Below are 22,337 nucleotides of genomic sequence, written 5' to 3' on the forward strand. Positions count from 1 at the left end.
AAGTCATGAGTGGATAAAACAAATTCATGTTGAATCGGACTCATGTTGACTCTTCTTCAGTGAGCCCGGCGACCTGGTCGCTTCTGATGTGAGTGTTAAAATCTAAATTCTTTTCACATTTACCTATCATTGTGGCAAGTACCATCTGGAACCTCAGACCCCACTGTTCTAGCATGGTTGGCAACATTTAAAAAGAATGCCATTAAAAAAAACAGGTCCCCAAAAAGACGAACCATAACATTTATTTATTGTTTTTGAGCTGTTGACCTTTAAATTTGACCTTAAATTGTGAACTTAATTTTGGCAACCACTGGATTCTGGAACCTCAGACCCTACTGACAACTTCTAGCATGGTTGCCAACTTTTTAAAAAGAATGCTATGAAAATAGAGCCCCCCCAAAAAGATGAACCATAAAATGTATTGTTTTTGAGCTTTTGACCTTCAAATCTGACCTTAAATTCTGAACATGATTTTGGCAACCACTGAATTCTGGAACCTCAGACCCTACTGACAACTTCTAGCATGGTTGCCAACTTTTTAAAAAGAATGCTATATGAAAATAGAGCCCCCTAAAAAGACAAACCATAAAATGTATTGTTTTTGAGCTTTTGACCTTCAAATTTGACCTTGAATTCTAAATATGATTTTGGCAACCACTGGATCCTGGAACCTCAGACCCTACTGTTAACTTCTAGCATGGTTGCCAACATTTAAAAAAAAAAGAATGGCATGAAAAAAGAGGTCCCCAAAAAGACAAACCATTACATGTATTTATTGTTTTTGAGGTTCTGACCTTCAAATTTGACCTTAAATTATGAATATGATTTTGGCAACCACTGGATTCTGGAACCTCAGACCCTACTGTTAACTTCTAGCATGGTTGCCAACATTTAAAAAAGAATGCCATGAAAAAAAGAGGTCCCCAAAAAGACAATCTATAACATTTATTATTGTTTTTGAGCTTTTGACCTTCAAATTTGACCTTAAATTCTAAATATGACTTTGGCAACCACTGGATTCTGGAACCTCAGACCCTACTGATAACTTCTAGCATGGTTGCCAACTTTTTAAAAAGAATGCTATGACAATAGAGCCCCCCAAATAGACAAACCATAAAATGCATTGTTTTTGACCTTTTGACCTTCAAATTTGACCTTCAATTATGAATATGATTTTGGCAACCGCTGGATTCTGGAACCTCAGAGCCCTCTAATAACTTCTAGCATGGTTGCCAACTTTTAACAAAAAATGCCATCAAAAGTGTTTTCTAAGCACATTTCCTGGTGTTGGCCTGCCGACTATTAAAGCTGGCGAGGCTTTTTCATTATGTGGTGAGTAGCACTGCTTTAATTGAATCCGGAAATCAGTCTTCCTCGATTGGCTGTACGCGTGGTTTCTAATTGTGTCTCTCCGGCTGCGTTGTGTCTCTCACTCCAGCGAGAGCTCGGCAGGACGAGAGCCGTCGTCCTCAGAGGGCTGCGGGAACAACTCACCCAATAAACAATCCAATTTCACAAGGGCCGCCGCGGCCAGCCCATCCTGTCTCCACAACAGCCGCCCCTTCAGATATCCCATGTAATCGACATGCGGGATGACCTGGGCTTGGGCTCTCTCTCTCTCTCTCTCTCTCTCTCTCTCTCTCTCTCTCTCTCTCTCTCTCTCTTTCTCTCTCTCTCTTTCTCATCTCCTCAGCTGCTGTTCTCCCAGCAAACAGCTCTTGTATTGGCCAGCCAGAGCTGCTATTTACTCTGCCACAGCTATTGATTCCTGGTGCCGTCTCTTCTCTGGAGACTTGTGCTGATGCCTCTCACAGAGCGGCTGGACTCCCACTGACGGGATGCTTTTGTTATGAAGACGTGCTTATAACACATTACAGGCTACAGCAGTAATCATCTTTAGACTTGCAATGCGTGGATAATCTCTAGATCATTCTAAAACAGATTCAGCTATGAAGCAGGTGTGTTCAGTGGCTACCGCCGTTCATTCCGACATACCAGCACTCCGACATTGACGTCCAATTGTCGTAGTGGAGGCATGTCTCTTTATGGGAGAAAGTTCCACCACTCCGACATTTTTTTTTTTCATGGTCGCAGTGGCGGTATTTAACTTTTTTTTCAAACAACGTGCCATTCCGACATGAGGTCATTAATAGGCTATTAATGTCATAACTATATCCAATTGTGTAAAATAATAAAGATTCACATTTAAAATGTCATTGTGAAGACTTCTTGATATGGTTATGTGTCTGTTGCGTGCACGACTCGGGGAAGTGAAAGCAGTTTTCTTCTCTGTCTCATTATTCGCGGACTAAGTGGAGCTTAATTAAGCTATTATTTTGCTGTCACTTCGTCTGTTTTATGGCATAGAAGGTTGTATTTGGTATCTGTGGATAGCTCTAGCTCTCCTCTTTTATCTGACATGCAAGCCGTATCTTTTTAACACGATTTCACGAGTAGGCTAGGCTAAATCAAACGAAAGTATAGCGGTAGCCGAAGCTATATGATTCTTATTTGTTTGTCACTTCGTCTGTTTCTATAACACAAAAGGATCGATGTGTTTGGTATCAATGGAAAGCTCTGTTTCTCCTCTTTCATTTGATATGCATGTTATGGCTGTGCGATGCCTGGTCCCGGAGTAATTCAAGCGAGAGCAGTGGCTGCGTGGGTGAACGCAGAGCAATACTGTATCCTACTTTCATTTAAATTAATGATTTTATTTTTATTTTCATACTTGATCGTACAGACATGTGTCTAGTCTCGTTGGAAAGGTTCTGAGCTCTTTCATGCAATATAGGTCTCATCTCGCTGTGACTAATAATAGCAGAGCAATGTAACAGAGAAGAATGGGTGTGTTTTTTGACGCACTTTGCGTCCGTCGGGCTCATAGGGTCCGTTAAATTGACGTGGAAAAAAATAAGATTTGTAAACTGTCGGAATGGGGGTACTAAAATGTGTCGGATTGGCAGCATGTCGGAATAACACCATGTCTGAATAGCGGCATGTCGGACGAAAGGGATGTCGGACTGGCAGGATGTCGGACTGCCGACATGTAACCGTGTTCAGTGTATAAAACATAGTCACCCTTTTACTGCTTCACTGTATTTAGAAATGGAATCTTTATCATTTGTTTTGCTACAATTTACATCCCCCCACCCCCCTCCATTAAGTGTGGCTAACTTCAATCAACAGCATTCCAGCCAATTAGTGCTCCTAGTCTCACAAGAATAAATGGAGATCACAATAGGGTATAGTTATATGGTCAAATGGTATTCCTCGTTTCAATTCCACCATGAAGACAAAAGAACAACTCAGAAAATTCCTTATCAAAAAGCAAACGTGAAGGGATAGATAGCAATGTTCAGGTCACTGAACATCCCCCTGAAGTTCAGCAATGTAAGGAAAATAGTAATGTAAGGAATATGGCAAATGTGTAGCAGACACAACAGCAGTCACCACAAACCTTGATACGGTTCAAGAAGAATACCGGTGGGGGAGGCCCCCACCAGCTCATCACCACATTCCTGCACACCATCTCCATCCCTTCTTTGAAGCATGGTGGTGGGGGCATCATGGTGGTGGAAACATCATGCTGTGGGGATGCTTCGACAGCAGGCCCTGAAAGGCTTGTAAAGGCAAAGTTAAAATTAAACAAATACTGTATATGAAAAATCCTGGAGGACAATCTGATTCAGTCTGCAAGAGAACTATACTTGGAAGAAGATTTACTTTCCAGCAAAACTACGAGCCATAGCATACAACGGAACCTACACGGATGGTTTAAAGACAACAAGATAGATGTTCTGGAGTGGCCCAGTCAAAGCACTGTTCACCCTGATCCCCTTCCAACATTTGCTAGCCTAATTGAGACCTACACACACAGACTCTGGCCAAAGGTACAAATCTACTTTGACAGAAAAAAGAGGATGTAAATGATTGCAAAAAGGACCAAATTATATTCATCAAGATTTAATTTATAAAAGCAGCAAAAGGGGACATCCCCAAGAAGGTGGGTACTTTTAATATGGACAGTCAGTAAGTAAGCAAAGTGCAGTGAGAGGATGCAGTATCACTTCTTGACAACCTGTGCACAGATTAGCAGCTTGCCAGTGTTAGTTGATGTTATTTTGATGTGTGTTGGATGTCTTGTGAGCCTGAGGCGTGTTTTCAGACTCAGCGGTTCAGTTGCCGTTTCAGAGCACACCTACCTGCCCCGTGCATTAGGGATGCAACGGTTTTCAATAATTTATTGAACCGTTCGGTTTGGCCTGTTCGGTTCAATAGACTCACCTAAACCGCAATATTTCGGTATACGCGACATTAAACTTTTTATTTAATACAAGGTTATTGCGCGCGCGTAGCCTGGGAGCGATAGAGAGGAGTGCTTAGGACCCGGGGGATGCGTTTTCTCTGACTGTTCAGCTTGCCTCTCGTCAACCTTGCAACAACCAATCAGAATTTTACTGAATTTCCCAAGAGCCAATAAGCGCGTTGAAATGCAAATGAAGGAGTCATGTGAGAAGAAACAAACTTTACCGGCGGCTGCATGATCATGGCGACATTTGAAGTAGCCCACGAACAAGGCAAAAAGACCGTCAGTTAACAAAGCACAGTGTGCATTGCAAGCACTGCTTCACAACGATCACCTAATAAAGGTAACACATCCAACATGTCGGCCCACTTGCGCCTTCATCACCCGGCTGTAACCTTAAGTGGAGCAGCACGGAGAGTTAGTTTGCCACCGAAAACCCAACCATCCATTGCTGCAGCCTTTCGACAACAATATTCCTATAATTCCCAAAGACATAACGAATACGACGGCGTATTAGGGCCACGTATATATACTTTGTAAAGACGCAAATTTGCCACTTTAAAAGGTCGAAAATTTGCCACATTATAAAGTCTGTGTGTAACAGTGTAACCGGTGGTTTCTGCCCTGCGTTGATTGCTCGCTAGAGTAGCCTAAGAAAGCGTGACGCCGACACAGCTGAGTGTATTCTCTTTTTGATAGTTTAGCCTACTGGAAAATATTGTAGGGATGGGAGGTTATAGGAGATGGGGAGGCTGACATGTCATTCCAAACTCGGGTCATTTATTTCCCTGACGTTGTACATGCTAGGCTACGGGCAGCGGGAGGTGTCCACTCGAAAAACAATAAACTCACTGCTAAATCAGTCAATCGCTCGTCCACTCGTCAATCACACAACTCTCTCACACACACACACGACAGGAGACACAGGGGAAACAGACACTTTGTGAAGTGGCAAATTTGCCACTTTCTTCTCGGAATATTGCCCCCCCCTGACATCAGGTTGCAATAATGTTCATTTCATTGTTCTAATATTTTTAATGCTGCACTGCACTTTTGTCTATGTTTACATTTTTTACGTTCATAAAAGAGGACAGGGCAGGCACTCCCAAATCAAATATCCATTTGAAACTACACATAATACTACCTCACCAATTATTTTGAGAAGATTTTCAGAATTGTTCACTACTTTTTTGAGGGTGTATAACAGTTAAGTATTTTCTTTAAATGTGTGAAGAACAGTGAGTTTATTAAATAAATAACTACACATTACTTTATGCTGCACTGCACTATGGATAACATTGCCTGTTTATGACAGAGGGCAATGATGGTGTTCTTTTCTTTTAATACATTTTTGTGATTCTGCTTCATCTGTGTCAGGCTATGCATTTAATATTTTCTCTGCAAGTGTAAGTAGAAGCACATTGTTGATTTGAAATAGAAAAGGCAAATATAGCCTCCTGTATGCTAGAGCCAAGATAATATTGATATATTGAAACCGAACCGTTACCGTGGCCCAAAAACCGTGATACAAACCGAACCGTGGCAAAACTGTACCGTTGCATCCCTACCGTGCATGCTACGCAAGTGTCCACATCTGCTCCATAAATTAAACTGGCTCTTTGAGAACAAGTGCGCTGATGATGTCATGAACATGTATAATTTTAGGTTAGCAGAGAATGCTGGATCTTCTCCAAGCCATCTGGAGTGCTAATTAGTGTGAACTGTTGACAGTGGCCTGGGATAAGGGTCTTGGGACTCTTATGAGATTCTATGAAACTTCATCTGCACACGGACACTAGTACACACACATACACACACACACACACACACACACACACACACACACACACACACACACACACACACACACACACACACACATATATACACAGTAGACAAGGGGCATTAAGTTCAATACAAAAAGCATAACATTATATTATTGCACTAATGTACAATTACTTTATGAAAGTGAAAGTCATTCTATCTTTTTTTTAAACAAAATATGACAAATAGATAATGACAATACATAGTAACACAAGCCATAACAATAGAAACGATTCAGTAGTGAGATTATGTCTCCACAGAAGGCTATAAAAATGTGCAAAATTAAGTAAAACTCTCAAAACACATTTTGATTAGATTACTAAAAGTATGATTGATGGAGGATGGGCAAGCTAAAAATTCTGAATTCATGTTAGGCAAGATCACAGTGTGGGGTGGCAATAACGATCTGTCATAGGTTTCTCAGCTTTGTACACCCTGGTCTTTGAGGGAGGGTGAAATAGCAGACTTCAGGCTGACACAGTGTATTTAGCACTGTCATATTGCTGTCTGATTTATTCACTTGTTTTCATGTCTAAATTCAAAGCTTTTCAAGAGTTTTGTTTAATTGGTAGCTTAGCTGGGTAACAACATATTAACCATCTGGATGCAGCTGAGAAATAGTCATTGATATCTTCATTAATTACCTTCTATTAATTTGGCTCAAGATGCTGTGAAAGGGGAATACAAAAAATAACTTGGGATACACGGCATTTCAGAATGAATGAATATGCATTTGTATTTCTTTCCTTGATGGCGCAATTATATTCAGAACATTTCCCTGCCAACTCCTCCCTAAAACTTCATCTAACTGCCGAGTCTTCGCCAAGCTCATTTGGAGGAATTGTGTTCCTTGACTGCCAAGGCAAATGTTCTGTCACAAACAGAAACTTTTCTGTTTTTCTTTGCTTCCTGCAGGGATTTCCACCAACTGAAAAGATTGTCTTTTGTCAATTTGGTTTTCTTTTTGTGCATCAATTAGTTCAAATTTGCGATGGCTGACCAGCTTTTTTGTGAACAAAGACGTGTGCATAAACTTAACTGAGAAACCCTGTTCAAAAAGTTAATTTTAACGTTTTTTTTTCCCTTTTTTTTTAAATTCGTTATCAACTACACCTCCACTATCCAATACAAATGCTTTGCACTTGTCCTATAAAATCATCTGTGTCTGAATGCAAGGATGGAGAAGACCTTCGATAATTTAATCCCCATGTAATGTATACAGAGTATCCTAAATCCTGCCTGTGCACTCCTCTTCCATAGAGCGGATCACTCATTCCCCCCTAATCCCCTCCCACTGTTCGGGATTTACATCCTCAATGCAGCCGCTTGGAAGAAAAGGATGTAAACATTCTATATGTTGTTGAAACAGCTGCATCTTATGATGTCATGACATGTATGTGTACAGTTATGCATTTTATTTTTTTAACCCCTGAGCCATTCAGATGTTTTTAAAATTCTTTGTTTGTCTACCAAACTGAGCTCATATTGAATACAATTGCTTTATTTAGTCATTCAATCAGATGGATGGAACAAACATATTTAAAATGTGAATACGTCTTAAGGATTACATTATGGTTGTATAAGGTCTGGGGTTTAATTTTAGAAATGATTTAACTTGGTCATCATCAATTGTTCTGTCTATCCATACAATGTTGTTTTGTATAAGACAATAGTGAGTGAACTTCTGAACCAGGGTCTCTGCACTTCTGACAAAGACCATGATAGGCAGAGTTATTAAATGAGTAGAGTATGACTATTATAGACCATTATAGATGGAGTTATTTAATGAGTATGGGACCATTATAGACTATTATAGTGTTTGGGGCAGCCGTGGTGTACTGGTTAGGGCTTCGGGCTTGTAACCGGAGGGTTGCTGGTTCGATCCCGGACCAGTCCACCACGACTGAAGTGCCCTTGAGCAAGGCACCTAACCCATCACTGCTCCCCGAGCGCCACTGGTTGGGCAGGCAGCTCACTGCTCTGGGTTAGTGTGTGATTCACCTCACTGTGTGTGTTCATTAATTCGGTTAAATTGGGTCAAATGCAGAGAAACAAATTTCCCTCACGGGATCAAAAAAGTATATATTCTATAGATGGGGTTATTTATAGACCATTATGGAGTTATTTAACAAGTATGACGCTATTATAGACCACTATAGATGAGGTTATTTACATTGCACACTAAGACATGACATCACACAATACAAACATAAACAGGAAGATGAAATAACAAATCCACATGAATAATATGCACATTAAAAGATACTGAATAAAAAATCCTTATGAATGTCCTAAGGGATGTGTAGGCTAAGCATGCAACGCATGAGACACTTATAACACAAACCTTGTTACAAGAGGTAGTGGAAGAGTTGAGATGCAGCCAGACCATGCAGAGAGGGCTATATCTTCTCTTCCTTTTGTGAAGCATTGCAGAGTTGTATGGCCCTGGGGACAAATGGCCTCCTCAGTCAGTGTGCACAGTCTTGAGCTGAGCAGCCTCCTCTGCTTTGTGACAGTGCTGTGGAGTGGATCACAGTCATTGTCTAAAATATTAAGCGGTTTGTTCAGGGTTCTTTTCTCTGATATTGAAGTGATGCACTCCAGTTCAGCAGCCACTACAGAGCCAGCTCTTGAGGAAAGGACTACACATCTATGACTTGAATGCTTGACTTTTAGATTGTGGTTCCGAGTAGTTCTGTGTGTCTAAAAATGTAAAAGTAAGCCCGAGTCAACGGCTGATTCCAGAAGGACCGGAGAGAGATGCAGGTGAAAGCAGGTAGAGAAAACAAGTTATTTCAAAGAGTTCAGAGAGTGAATTAGACACACTTGAACTGAACTCCAGTCAATAACCATGTTGGACTTGAATTATGGATGTTGCCAAGGCTTCATCACTTCATGGGTCAGCTACATTGATCGACAACTAAAGGTCAAATGTACCACAGACATTGTGTACAAGTGTGTGTGCATGCAGGTGTGTGTGTGTGCAGGTGTGTGTGTGTGTGTGTGTGTGTGTGTGTGTGTGTGTGTGTGTGTGTGTGTGTGTGTGTAAACATTTTGTCTGCTCTAAACTTGTGCAAATAGGGTTAGATGAGGACAAGGAAGTTTCTCACCAGAGTTTCTGTCTCTTCTCGGCGCTTGTCTTGCCGTAAGAACAGAGATGTTAGTAGTCTCCATGTTCTGTCACTTCTGGGAGCTTGCATTGCCTTAAGGACAGGGATGTTAGCAGTCCCCATGTAGACCTCCACATAAGAGGGGAAAAAGAAAGGCATTTGCAAACATTACAAATAAATGCGTACACTGCGATTGGCAACACAGAAAAGCAGCTGGCGGAAACTGAGGGGCCTCTAAAGGGTCAGATTAGTCTCTCTGTCAGTGGTCCTCTGCAGGTGGAGCAGTGGGCTCCAAGCCTTTTACCTTTCTCCATCTCACTACGCACCGCTTTAATTGGGCCCCAGGCCTCAAAGGAACCGGAGGGAAACTTCTTCCAGATAAACACACTACACACACACTACACACACACACACACACACACACACACACACACACACACACACACACACACACACACACACACACACACACACACACACACACACACACACACACACACACACACACACACACACACACACACACACACACACACACACACACACACACACACACACACATAAACCCAACTCTTGCAATTAGCTGTACTTTTGGTGTTGCATTGGCAATATTTGAGAGCTAGGAGTCTGGAGGAGAGCCTAACTACCTCTCGGTGTCTTGGAGACATCACTGTGCAACTGAACTGATAGATGGTGGCTCCTTCGATGGGTTGATCAGTCATTTCCACTTCATTTCATCTGTCGGCCATTTTTTGATGTCACGTTCAAACCGTGTGTCTGATGGTTGATCTGTCACGTTCGTCGGCTTGTTCACGTGCCAGTCGGTAAAATGGGGCGACACGCCTCTTTCTTCTCGCTCTTTCCCCGGGCGGAGATTCTTTGCCAGCGTACCTTTACCTTGGCTTGCGCGTTGCCCTACTGCTCTCAGGTCGAGTGGCAGACTGCATGTTGGCGTCGCCGCAAGCAGGATGGACCCCCCAAATCGCCCCTGGTACCCCTGCACTACAAAGCCCAGGCACCAGTCACACCTCACCTTGCCATCTGCGCTGGGCCACCACAGCTCCAGGGTCTCCATAGGAGCCCCACAATCCTCTGTTGCGCAAACAGAGGAAACATGGTCTAAATAAATCAGTGAAGCTGAGCCCACGCACCTTTTCCCTATTTCCTATTTCCTATTCTCGATTTCCAATTAGCACCTTTTCACACCGTCTCCATCTGGCTACAGTAATGACTTTTATTATGGAGGCCAAACTCTGGACACATGAGAAGTTTCACAGGGAAAGTTTTAGTACAGAAGTCAAATTCAGGTAGCCCAATCAATTAAAGAAGCAGCGCTGTAAAAGATAAGTATTTCTCAAAGTCACTGAGTAACTTCTGGAAGCTCCTTGTTTTAGTGTGCTTCTACACCTCAGTAGTTGAGACAAACCTGACATCTCACAGACATTGGAGTCTATAGCACAATCACTGAAGACCTGCATGAAACAAGTCTGACATCTCATGACATTGGAGTCTATACCATAATCTGAAGACATGGTCTTTATATGAAACAAGCTTGACATCTCATGACATTAGAACCTAGGTATGATCTGTCGTCAATCTAAATTTAGTTTCCATCAATTAATACTACAGTAAGAGCAGGATTCCCAAAGGCAATATACAGTATGACTGGAATGTATTTGTCCTGGCAAATTTAAAACAATGTTGTGTATTTAACATGCAATTTTTAAGCAATTGCAGATGAAAAGGATCAAGACTTCTCTTCCATATAAATCTGTCCTGTATCTATTTTCATTCCCTCTGCTGCCTGGTCCCACACCAGTGAACTGTATACTGGTAGAGTAAGTGATGGGGTAGGGAGCAATCAGGAAGAGACAGAGAGAGAGAGAGAGATGCTCAATGGTGTTTTTTGCCCCCAACGGCACCTTCCAGGCAGCACAGCCTAAAAGGCACTACCTTTACCCTATTCTTAACCCCCTCAACCCTCATCCTACCCCTAAACTGAAGGGAGTAGTGCCTTGAAGGCAGCGCTGCCTGGAAGGCACCATTGAGGGCATATAATACCAAAGACCGAGAGGCTCAGAGATACAAAGAAAAAATAATTGCATTATTTCTTGCAAGCCCTGGCAGTCTGCTAGTCTGCTATTATCATCCCATTCATTCAGTCATTCATTCATTGTCAGAGTCAGTCACTCGTTAATTTACTTGTGTTGTGTTGTTTGTTTGTTTGTTTGTTGTTACCTTAGAGAGCGATCAGGAAGATGCTGAGGCAACAGCCTTTCTGTAGACACGAGGTGCAGCTTCGCTCTTAAAGGGAGATCTGTTCAGTCACTGTTCCTTACAACAGATCAATGAGAGAGGAGTAATACAAACCAACCGTCACTCCTGGTACTTTTAATGATGGCTGCAATCACCCCAGTCTAGTTGTTTAGTTCTTCTATCTCTCTCTCTCTGTCTCTTTCTCTCTCTCTCCTCCCTGTCTGTAATGTGCATTTTCAGCCCTGTGCTCTTTGACTCATTTGTCTTGAAAAGTGATGTTTAAGGACAAACCCCATGAATAAAATATTAAAGAAAATTGTACCTCTCACATGAATAATGCAACAGTGGGAAAAGTGCAATATTGTGGAAGTTCACTTCTCAAGGTTAAGCCCACACGTTGACTAAGTGCATCGTTTCCATTGGTTGTTTTATGTTCTAGAGAAGTTACGATTCTGCACTTTCTTGTTTCAGTCTCGCCTGCCATTGTAACATCCCTGGGGGCAACACAGTCCCTTGATAAGCCATGGAGACTGAGTGATGGTGTGATTTAAAAACACAGCGTGCGTATTCTGCCTTCTCATTCAGGTCAGCATTGAGATGCATACTATATGTTTCCAATATGTCATAAGCACCAAAGATTGGCACCAGAAATCGACATGGAAGCCTTTTCACAGATTGGAGTTTCAGGTCCATATTGACTGCACTGCTGCATATTCATAAGCACAACAATAATTGTCCCAAATTCAGTTGTACAGCAACTTGATAAAAGAGTTTAAAAATAGCCTATGCTGTCAAATTGGCAAAACCATTGAGCGTGGCCTGCTTGTGAGAGGTTAATCTACAACATTGATGAATATCCTTACTTGCCTATAGGGCCTAGGCTACTAGATTGTTTTGTTCATTAGGATAATCTTATTTTGGGACAATATTAAGAAGAAGAAGAAGAAGAAGAAGAAGAAGAAGAAGAAGAAGAAAAAGAAGAAGAAGAAGAAGAAGAAGAAGAAGAAGAAGAAGAAGAAAATACATTGATTATAGTCCATTTCCAATATTTTGAATAAATCAGATTATGCAAAATGCTAGCCTAGCCTAGCCTACATGGTCACAGGAGACAGGTCCATGTTCTACACTCAGTGCATGTCGAGGATGCATGCACTTGGCTAATAAGCCACACAATCATTTAACACATAGACATTACAATGAACAGGACGAAAACCCACCTGGACACTTTCATTTGCGCCTCATCCCTGGCACAATACTTTTAAAAGCAGAAGGCATTCTTTCTTTCTTTTCGTTTCCCCCCTTTTTTGAACGTGGTCCCTTTAAATTGTGTCATGCAGTCATGTGATAAATGTAGGAAGTTACTGAAGACCGTAGTTCATGCCGCTAGTTAGTAGAGGACTCCCAGGTTGATTTTCGACTTTTCTTATCTACTTTTGCAGACATGCCCTTAACATAGAGGAAATCTTTGGAAATGTACTATCTACATGTACTTGCCCTGTCTTTATCTGTGTCGCTGTTTGCGGAAGCTTCACTCCCTCTAGTTATAAACACTTGGCCATTCCGAGATGCAACTGCAGCAGGTAACTAACTCGTCGTTACACTTAGCAGCTAAATCTATGACTGGAAGGTATACCAAACTCAATGCCGAGATTCATTCAACACGGCTACGCTGGTTCTATGCAGACATTTATGAGTAGTCATTCACGTTTTTTTTTTTATTGTCTCACTGACTCTAGCCTATGTGCCACTTACTGTTTGCGTTTAAAGTTTGACAGCAGAGATTTGTATTTTGCTTTGCTTCTGCTCTCTAATGATGACAACTCGGTCAGCTTTGACCACCTCCTCATGGTCTTCCCTTCATAATAACCAATTAAGCTGCTTCATCATAAGAGCATTGACTCATTGGATGCCCCTATACAGCTAGCTTTCAGTAGTGTTAGTCATGCAAAGCTTGGCTTTAGGGTTTTCTGACAGACAAAGCTAATTAGAAGAGTCAGTTGGCCTTTTAATTGTAGAGTTTACCCGTTCAGCCTTCATTATGTGACTTATCTTTTATGTGACACATTAACTTACTTAATATGTTACGCTTCAGTACTGCATTCTGTGGTGTAGCCTATTAGATCGTAAACTGTGCTGAGTAGAAGTGTAGTGAGAGGGCTGAGGGATTTAGGAGCCTCACCATTGGACAGGGACAGTAATGCCAGACAGTAAGCCAGTATGTTTGTGATGTTGTATGTTCCACATCCCATTCCACATTCCACATCATTTGATAGTGGGCAAACCTGGTACAGTAACATCAGTGTTGCTCCTGTCCTGTCCTGTCCTGTCCTGTCCTGTCGTGTACGTGAGTGTGTGTGTGTGTGTGTGTGTATATGTGTGTGTATATGTGTGTGTACCGGTATGTGTGTATGTGTGTATGTGTGTATGTGTGTGTGTGTGTGTGTGTGTGTGTATATATATATATATATATATATATATATATATATATATATACACGTGTGTGTGTGTGTGTGTGTGTAGCGTGGAGTGCCCTGCAGAGGGGGGCGAGTGTGCTGGATGCGGTGGAGGAGGGCTGCATGACGTGTGAGAGGGAGCAGTGCGATGGCAGCGTGGGCTACGGAGGGAGCCCAGACGAGACCGGAGAGACCACGCTGGACGCCATGATCATGAACGGGTGAACACACACACACACACACACACACACACACACACACACACACACACCATAACCATGAATGCACACACAGTCCCACAGCTCAAACACAGCTTAAACTGTACAACCATGGTAGTGAGAGAACCACAGATGTGTTCCATCAACCAATCAAAGTGATGTGTTCAATTACTAGTGTGTGTGTGTGTGTGTGTGTGTGTGTGTGTAGATAAGTGCTGTGCATTTGGAATAAAGTTGGGGTTATTTTGTATCATTTCAACTAAACAATATTGAATTCGACATCATCATGGTCAGGTTCTCATTTTTTGTCCTATCAGTCTCCCATCCCATGACTATCATACAAACATTTCAACCTGATCTTTCGTTCTTGGATATGTCTTTTGAATTATGTATAGGCATGTCCTAGAAAATTGCCGGTATTTCATGTCGGTATTTCAAAAAAAATATTCCTTTCTGAACAAAAACATATTTTTTTTTTGCTGAAAATGTACACACTGAGGCAACAATATGCGTAGATCTCTAATCTTGTATTAGAATAACTGTCCTACCCACCATTGATGTCATTGATTGAAACAAACCTGGATCATTTTTCTCAGCAATTGGAAAACAGCATATTTTTTGAAAGTGTGCTGTTTGAACTGATATGGAATGTGTAATGCAAACCTGTGCAAACAATGTGTCCTTGTATCAAACAATTTGAATGTTGAATATTATGGTTTACGGTGGCGCGTTTCCATGGTTTCAGAGACACCATGGAGGTGGGTGCAGTGGCAGATCTGCGCAGGGTCAAGAGTGCCATCAGTGTGGCCCGTGCCGTCATGGAACACACCACACACACACTGCTCGCAGGGGAGATGGGTAAATATATATATACACACACACACACACACACACACACACACACACACAGGGCATTGAACCCTCAACTTTTTTGTTTTTGGATATCTAAACTTGGCTCCCTGTTGGTTGCCTCCTACAGTCAGTTGCACCAGTCCAGTTATAGAATAGATTAGTGTCTGGAAATAAAACACAAGAGAGCCAAGATGGACGACTGGCTGTGAAGAGAGAATGAGGAAGTCTGTGGTGGAGTGGATTGGTCCCTGTGGACCAATGAGAAGCCACAGTGGGCCTTACTGGTGCATTCCAGAACATTAGAATATGATGGAAATCCATCTGCCTGCACAGACAGAGAGATTAAAGGCTCAGGTGTTTTGGCTTAATCAACTGATTACGGCTCTTCTCAGGATGACATATCTGTATTATAAATTCTTTATTCTAATATTTTGAGATACTGGATTTTTGATTTCCATGAGCTGTAAACCATAATCATCAAGATTAGAATAATAGTAATAGATTTAAAGACATACATAAATAAATAAATAACAGGAAATCATAAGCTTTTCCACAATATTATTATTTGTTTGAGATGCACCTGTGTGTGTGTTTAGCACACACCATGTCCTGCTGCCACTGACGGCCCTGAGATCTCCTCCAGTGGAGGACTGCAGGGCACACACACGCACACACACACACACACACACACACACACACACACACACACACACAGTGGAGGAGTGCAGGGCACCCTGGAGCATTAGATTATTGCATGTGATTAATATGATGGGACCTTTAGTGCAGTCCTCCATTAAGCCTGCTCTTATTGCCTTTGTGTCTGCAGCGTCTGTGTTTGCACAAAATATGGGCTTCAGAGCCGAAGACCTCACGACCAACACCTCCAAGAGCATATTTGCCAAATGGCTGGGACAAAATTGCCAGCCCAACTTCCGGAAGGTATGTACACATCCCACCCCTACAGCGACCTCCAATCACACCTCCGTGTCTGCCTCACTCTGCACGAGCGTCCATGAAGTGTGCTCAGTTCTCAGATGCAGTTGGCGTTGTGTGGTGGTGTTCGGCTACTGATATGAAGTGTTCAGCATTTAAAGGTGAACTATGTTAGTTTTTTAGTTTCATTTGCCTTGACTGATCAGCTTCGGAGTCATTGGAATGGTTATTTGACTTAATTCGGGTTTGACTGATGGCTGTCTCGCTTCCCCCTAGCGCCTGTGAGCGGAATAAGCACGCTTGCAAGTTTGTGCCACCGGGCCTTGCGATCATGCTCATGAAAAGGCAGACTGACCGATTGAGGAGTGTTGTAAAATATACACGCTAAAGCTGTAGGGGAAGCTCTGCAGAGAAACCTGCAAGCGTAAGACGAGCGAAAACGAAAAGTAAAAGCAAAAACAGCGACGAAATCGCCAAACCTGCATAGTTCCTCTTTAAAAAGGAGTCTTGAGCACAGTTACATGTGACGGTCATCTGGTGTGTGGTCATCTGGTCCTCCCAGCCTGGCTGTGGTCCTGGACCACAGTACTGAGCAGACGGGAGCGGGAGCAGCCTTATGGACGTTGTTCTTGTTCTCATTCTGTCCAGTGGAGACCTGGAGTGATATTGTCATCAACATAATCAATCGTTATCATTCAGGCCCATCAACATTATGATAGTAAATAATAATCTTCATCATCCTTATCACACCCCCCCCCCCCCTCACACACACACACACAATCATCTCCACTTTAATAAATACACGCTCCAAAGAGTGTGTGTGTGTGTGTGTGTGTGTTTGTGTGTGTATGTGTTTACTCTGATTTGCATGTGAATCCATGCAGCCTTTTTCTCTGAACATTTGGAGGGATATCAACTTAATCAGAATCTCAGAAATGTGTGTGTGTGTGTGTTAAAATATGCACAATGAAAGGATGCCACAATGAATAATGCATTGTGGGTATTATGGGAGAGGACGTCAGATCCCTGCATGCTGCCTCTCCCAAAGCCCCCTTCTCTCTCTCTCTCTCTCTCCCTCCCTCCCTCTCTCTTTCTCTTTTTATCTTTCTTTCTCTCCCTCTCTCTTTTTTATCTCCCGCTCTCTGTCCCTCTCCCTCTATCTCTCTCGCTCTCCCTCTATCTATCTCTCTTTCTCTCTCTCTCCCTCTCCTTCTCTCTTTTCTTGAGATGTGACGGCCAGCCCTCCCCACTCATGATTCACCCACACCGCTGTTCACACCCAGCGCAGATTAAATACAGCACTGCCCCGCCAGACACACACACACACACACACCCTTCCCAGTGGCGAACATAGTCACCTTTAACAAATAACACTGCAAATCTCTAGGGGAAGATAACAAGAAAAGAGATAAGAAAAACTACAGCTGTCATCAAGATTCCCAAAAGCCGAATGAAAAAGTGATTCAGTATGTCGAAAGAGCTTTGTACACAAATCTGTTACGGAGATGAAGTCATTCTTTGAACATCTCTCTTAATTCTTTCTAGTAACTCCACAGTTTTCAGTTGCTCTGGGCTCATTGCCTTAAATCATTTTCTAAAAGAAAGTTTTCATCATTTCTAGTGTAAATATAGTCTGAGAGGATCTCTGACTCACTCTTCAATTGCTGCGTCTATTTTAACGTTGTGTCTGCATCATTTCCCAAGCGGTTCCACCAGAGCTGCGTGCGTGCGTGCGTGCGTGCGTGCGTGCGTGCCTGCGTGCCTGCGTGCGTGCGTGCCTGCGTGCGTTCTCTGTATCTCTATGGCTGGTGGAATCATCAACAGCAGTAACCCACTTTTCCATCTCTCACAGAACGTGTCTCCTGATCCCAGAAGTTCTTGCGGGCCCTACAAGCCCAGTGTGGAGGAGATGAGGAGAGCCGAGCAGAACCGCACCGCCCTGGACATCCACTCACACGACACCATCGGTACCAGAACATCCACTCACACGACACCATCGGTAGCAGCACACATCCACTCACACGACACCATCGGTACCAGAACATCCACTCACACGACACCATCGGTACCAGCACACATCCACTCACACGACACCATCGGTAGCAGCACACATCCACTCACACGACACCATCGGTACCAGCACACATCCACTCACACGACACCATCGGTACCAGAACATCCACTCACACGACACCATCGGTACCAGCACACATCCACTCACACGACACCATCGGTACCAGAACATCCACTCACACGACACCATCGGTACCAGCACACATCCACTCACACGACACCATCGGTACCAGAACATCCACTCACACGACACCATCGGTACCAGCACACATCCACTCACACGACACCATCGGTACCAGAACATCCACTCACACGACACCATCGGTACCAGCACACATCCACTCACACGACACCATCGGTACCAGAACATCCACTCACACGACACCATCGGTACCAGCACACATCCACTCACACGACACCATCGGTAGCAGCACACATCCACTCACACGACACCATCGGTAGCAGCACACATCCACTCACACGACACCATCGGTACCAGAACATCCACTCACACGACACCATCGGTAGCAGCACACATCCACTCACACGACACCATCGGTACCAGAACATCCACTCACACGACACCATCGGTAGCAGCACACATCCACTCACACGACACCATCGGTAGCAGCACACATCCACTCACACGACACCATCGGTAGCAGCACACATCCACTCACACGACACCATCGGTACCAGAACATCCACTCACACGACACCATCGGTAGCAGCACACATCCACTCACACGACACCATCGGTACCAGAACATCCACTCACACGACACCATCGGTAGCAGCACACATCCACTCACACGACACCATCGGTAGCAGCACACATCCACTCACACGACACCATCGGTAGCAGCACACATCCACTCACACGACACCATCGGTAGCAGCACACATCCACTCACACGACACCATCGGTACCAGAACATCCACTCACACGACACCATCGGTAGCAGCACACATCCACTCACACGACACCATCGGTAGCAGCACACATCCACTCACACGACACCATCGGTACCAGAACATCCACTCACACGACACCATCGGTAGCAGCACACATCCACTCACACGACACCATCGGTAGCAGCACACATCCACTCACACGACACCATCGGTAGCAGCACACATCCACTCACACGACACCATCGGTACCAGCACACATCCACTCACACGACACCATCGGTAGCAGCACACATCCACTCACATCCACTCACACGACACCATCGGTAGCAGCACACATCCACTCACACGACACCATCGGTACCAGCACATCCACTCACACGACACCATCGGTACCGGGGCACACCTAAGCACTCTGGGACCACTGCCTAATTCACACAGAAAATGCAATATCAGAATGTCCTCTTATTGTACTAATATACAGTATGATAGATAGATAGATAGATAGATAGATAAATTGATTGATTACGTTATTAATCTGCAAAAAGAAATTTTGAAACATAATTAAATATGACAATATTTTGATGTTGAAATCTACATCATTCTCAATTGTGTGAGGTGTAAAATCTACCAATGCAATCCAGACCTATCCTCTTTAGATAGCTGTGGTGTGCTAAGCAGTTACCAGGCAAAGCTATGATTGGCTTCTGTCCTCTGCAGGAATGGTTGTGGTTGGTCCAAATAGGAATGTGGCAGCTGGGACATCGACCAATGGAGCGAGGCATAAAGTTCCTGGGTATGAGTCTATTCTAACTGTGTGTGCACCTGTGTGTGTTTTATACAGAGAACAGAGCAACTTGACCTGCATGTAGTTTTATTCTATCTGGCTCGTGTGTGTGTGTGCGTGTTTGTGTGTGTGTGTAAATGCGTGAATATTTGGGGCACTCCTCCCTTCTGTCAGTTGCTCATGCATGTGTATGTTGTGTGTGTGTGTGTGTGTGTGTGTGTGTGTCAGGCGAGTAGGGGACTCTCCGATTGCTGGTGCAGGGTCGTATGCAGACAGCACTGTGGGAGGAGCCGCTGCCACTGGTGATGGGGATGTGATGATGCGTTTCCTGCCCAGGTTTTTGTCACCTTGATCTCCACCTACGTATCTGTGTATTTGTTCATGTTGTTTTCAACTCACCCCTCCACAGCTACAGCCTGTGTTGTTTTCAACTCTCCCGTCCACAGCTACAGCCTGTGTTGTTTTCAACTCTCCCGTCCACAGCTACAGCCTGTGTTGTTTTCAACTCTCCCCTCCACAACTACAGTCTGTGTTGTTTTCAACTCTCCCCTCCACAACTACAGTCTGTGTTGTTTTCAACTCTCCCCTCCACAACTACAGTCTGTGTTGTTTTCTTACTTGCTGAATTCTGACACAGCGTTCTGTCTTCTCTCTCCCCTCCTGCCATGCAGCTTCCTGGCTGTGGAGTTGATGAGAGGAGGCATGGATCCGTCCGGTGCGTGTAAAGCTGCCCTGACCAGAATCAAGACGTACTACCCAGGGTTCTTTGGGGCCGTCATCTGTGCCAACATCCAAGGAGAGTACGGTGAGTGGGTGCGACCGACCATATTTTATCTGCAAAACCAATTTATTTACTGGGCTCCCACCGCCAGGAAGGGCCCTGCAAAGTCTCTCCATCATAATGTGCCCTTCTCTGTCCAGCTGGAGGGATGGAAAAAGCTTGAGTTATTGTTTGGTTGTTGATTTTTTTCAAATCTGTAATAGAGCTGTGATCATATGCAGATACATTTCAACTTGTGTTCATGAGCAAGTGGATTGTAATTTGTGTGTGTAAAACAGGAAACATCCCTGTGTGTGTGTGTGTGTGTGTGTGTGTGTGTGTGTGTGTGTGTAAAAGAAGAAACATCCCTGTGTGTGTGTCTGTGTAAAAGAGGAAACGTCCCTGTGTGTGTGTGTGTGTGTGTGTGTGTGTGTGTGTGTGTGTGTGTGTATGTAAAAGTTTGTGTGTGTGTAGAAGAGGAAACATCACTGTATGTAAAAGAGGAAACGTGTGTGTGTGTATGTACAAGAGGAAACATCCGTGTGTGTGTGTGTGTGTGTGTGTGTAAAAGAGGAAATATCACTGTATGTAAAAGAGGAAACGTGTGTGTGTATGTACAAGAGGAAACATCCGTGTGTGTGTGTGTGTGTACAAGAGGAAACATCCCTGTGTGTGTCTGTGTGGAAGAGGAACCATCCCTCTTTGTGTGTTTGTGTGTGTGTGTGTGTGTGAAAGCGGATAAGAAACCTGAGTGAACACTTACAAAACTGCCCTGCAGGCTGGATATCAGGGAAGCATTTGAAACCTCCAGTGAGCTCACACAGTGACAGTGTGTGTGTGTGTGTGTGTGTGTGTGTGTGTGTGAGAGAGTGTGAGGGCACAGCGAGGAGAGAGGGGAATGACCAGGGACGGAGAGGGAAGAGAAATCTCTACAGAAGTTAATGCATTGATGCTGCTACACTGCCTCATGTCAAAGAGGAGCAGGAGAGAAAATAAGAATGGAACGAGGGAGAGGGAGAGAGAGAGAGAGAGAAAGAGAGAGAGAGGAGCAGGAGAGAAAATAAGAATGGAACGAGGGAGAGGGAGAGAGAGAGAGAGGAGCAGGAGAGAAAATAAGATTGGAACGAGGGAGAGGGGGAGAGAGAGAGCAAGGGAAGAGGAGCAAGACGAACAAGAGAGAGAGATCAGAACTAACACACACACACACACACACACACACACACCTCTAGACACACACACACACACACACACACCTCTAGACACACACATCTCTAGACTGGAGGATGTATGTGAGTTCAGAACTAAAGCACACACATGCATCTCTAGACTGGAGTGGATATGTGGGTTCAGAACTAAGCACACACACACACATCTGCAGACTGGAGTGGGAACGGGCGCTCTGATAATCTGCTAATCCCTGCGATGCCTAATCCTTGTCCAAATATTCCACAGGTGCAGCCTGCAACCGCGTGCCCGGATTCACTCAGTTCTCCTACATGGTGTCCACCCCCCTGACCAACAGCCCCCTCCTGAAGAAGGTGGACTGCTTCTGATCCCCCCCAACCCCCAGGTGGACTGCTTCTGAGCCCCCGAGTGCCGAGCAGATGGCTTATCTTTGTTACGTGGAGCTGTAAAGTAACTGTTGATTTATTTTTTTAAATGAAATTGTAAAAATTGTGTAACTGCCTTTTACCTACCGCATTAATGTTTTAAATAAACTGTTTTTTACAATAGCCAATCTTTTTTTCATTATTATTAAAAATGCTAATTTTCTGTTCTCTTGCATGTGATTCATCATCAATATAATGGTAGCAACATATTAACTTAACTTAAGCAGTATGTCAATGCAA

The 22,337-nt window shown here is 43.7% G+C and overlaps 1 protein-coding gene across 1 annotated transcript; it reads left to right on the forward strand.

Annotated features, from left to right (window-relative positions):
* The first annotated feature begins 12,862 nt into the window (after positions 1 to 12,862).
* Positions 12,863 to 22,219, forward strand: aga (aspartylglucosaminidase). The gene is made up of 9 exons (XM_062549008.1): positions 12,863 to 13,079; positions 14,020 to 14,173; positions 14,916 to 15,028; positions 15,849 to 15,961; positions 17,808 to 17,922; positions 19,661 to 19,736; positions 19,956 to 20,063; positions 20,399 to 20,532; positions 21,940 to 22,219. Exons 1-9 carry the CDS (start codon positions 12,971 to 12,973, stop codon positions 22,038 to 22,040), a joined length of 1,023 nt encoding a protein of 340 aa, XP_062404992.1. The 5' UTR covers positions 12,863 to 12,970; the 3' UTR covers positions 22,041 to 22,219.
* The last annotated feature ends 118 nt before the right edge of the window (positions 22,220 to 22,337 follow it).

This window comes from Sardina pilchardus, chromosome 11 (assembly GCF_963854185.1).
Source record: "Sardina pilchardus chromosome 11, fSarPil1.1, whole genome shotgun sequence".
Lineage (NCBI taxonomy): Eukaryota > Metazoa > Chordata > Actinopteri > Clupeiformes > Clupeidae > Sardina > Sardina pilchardus.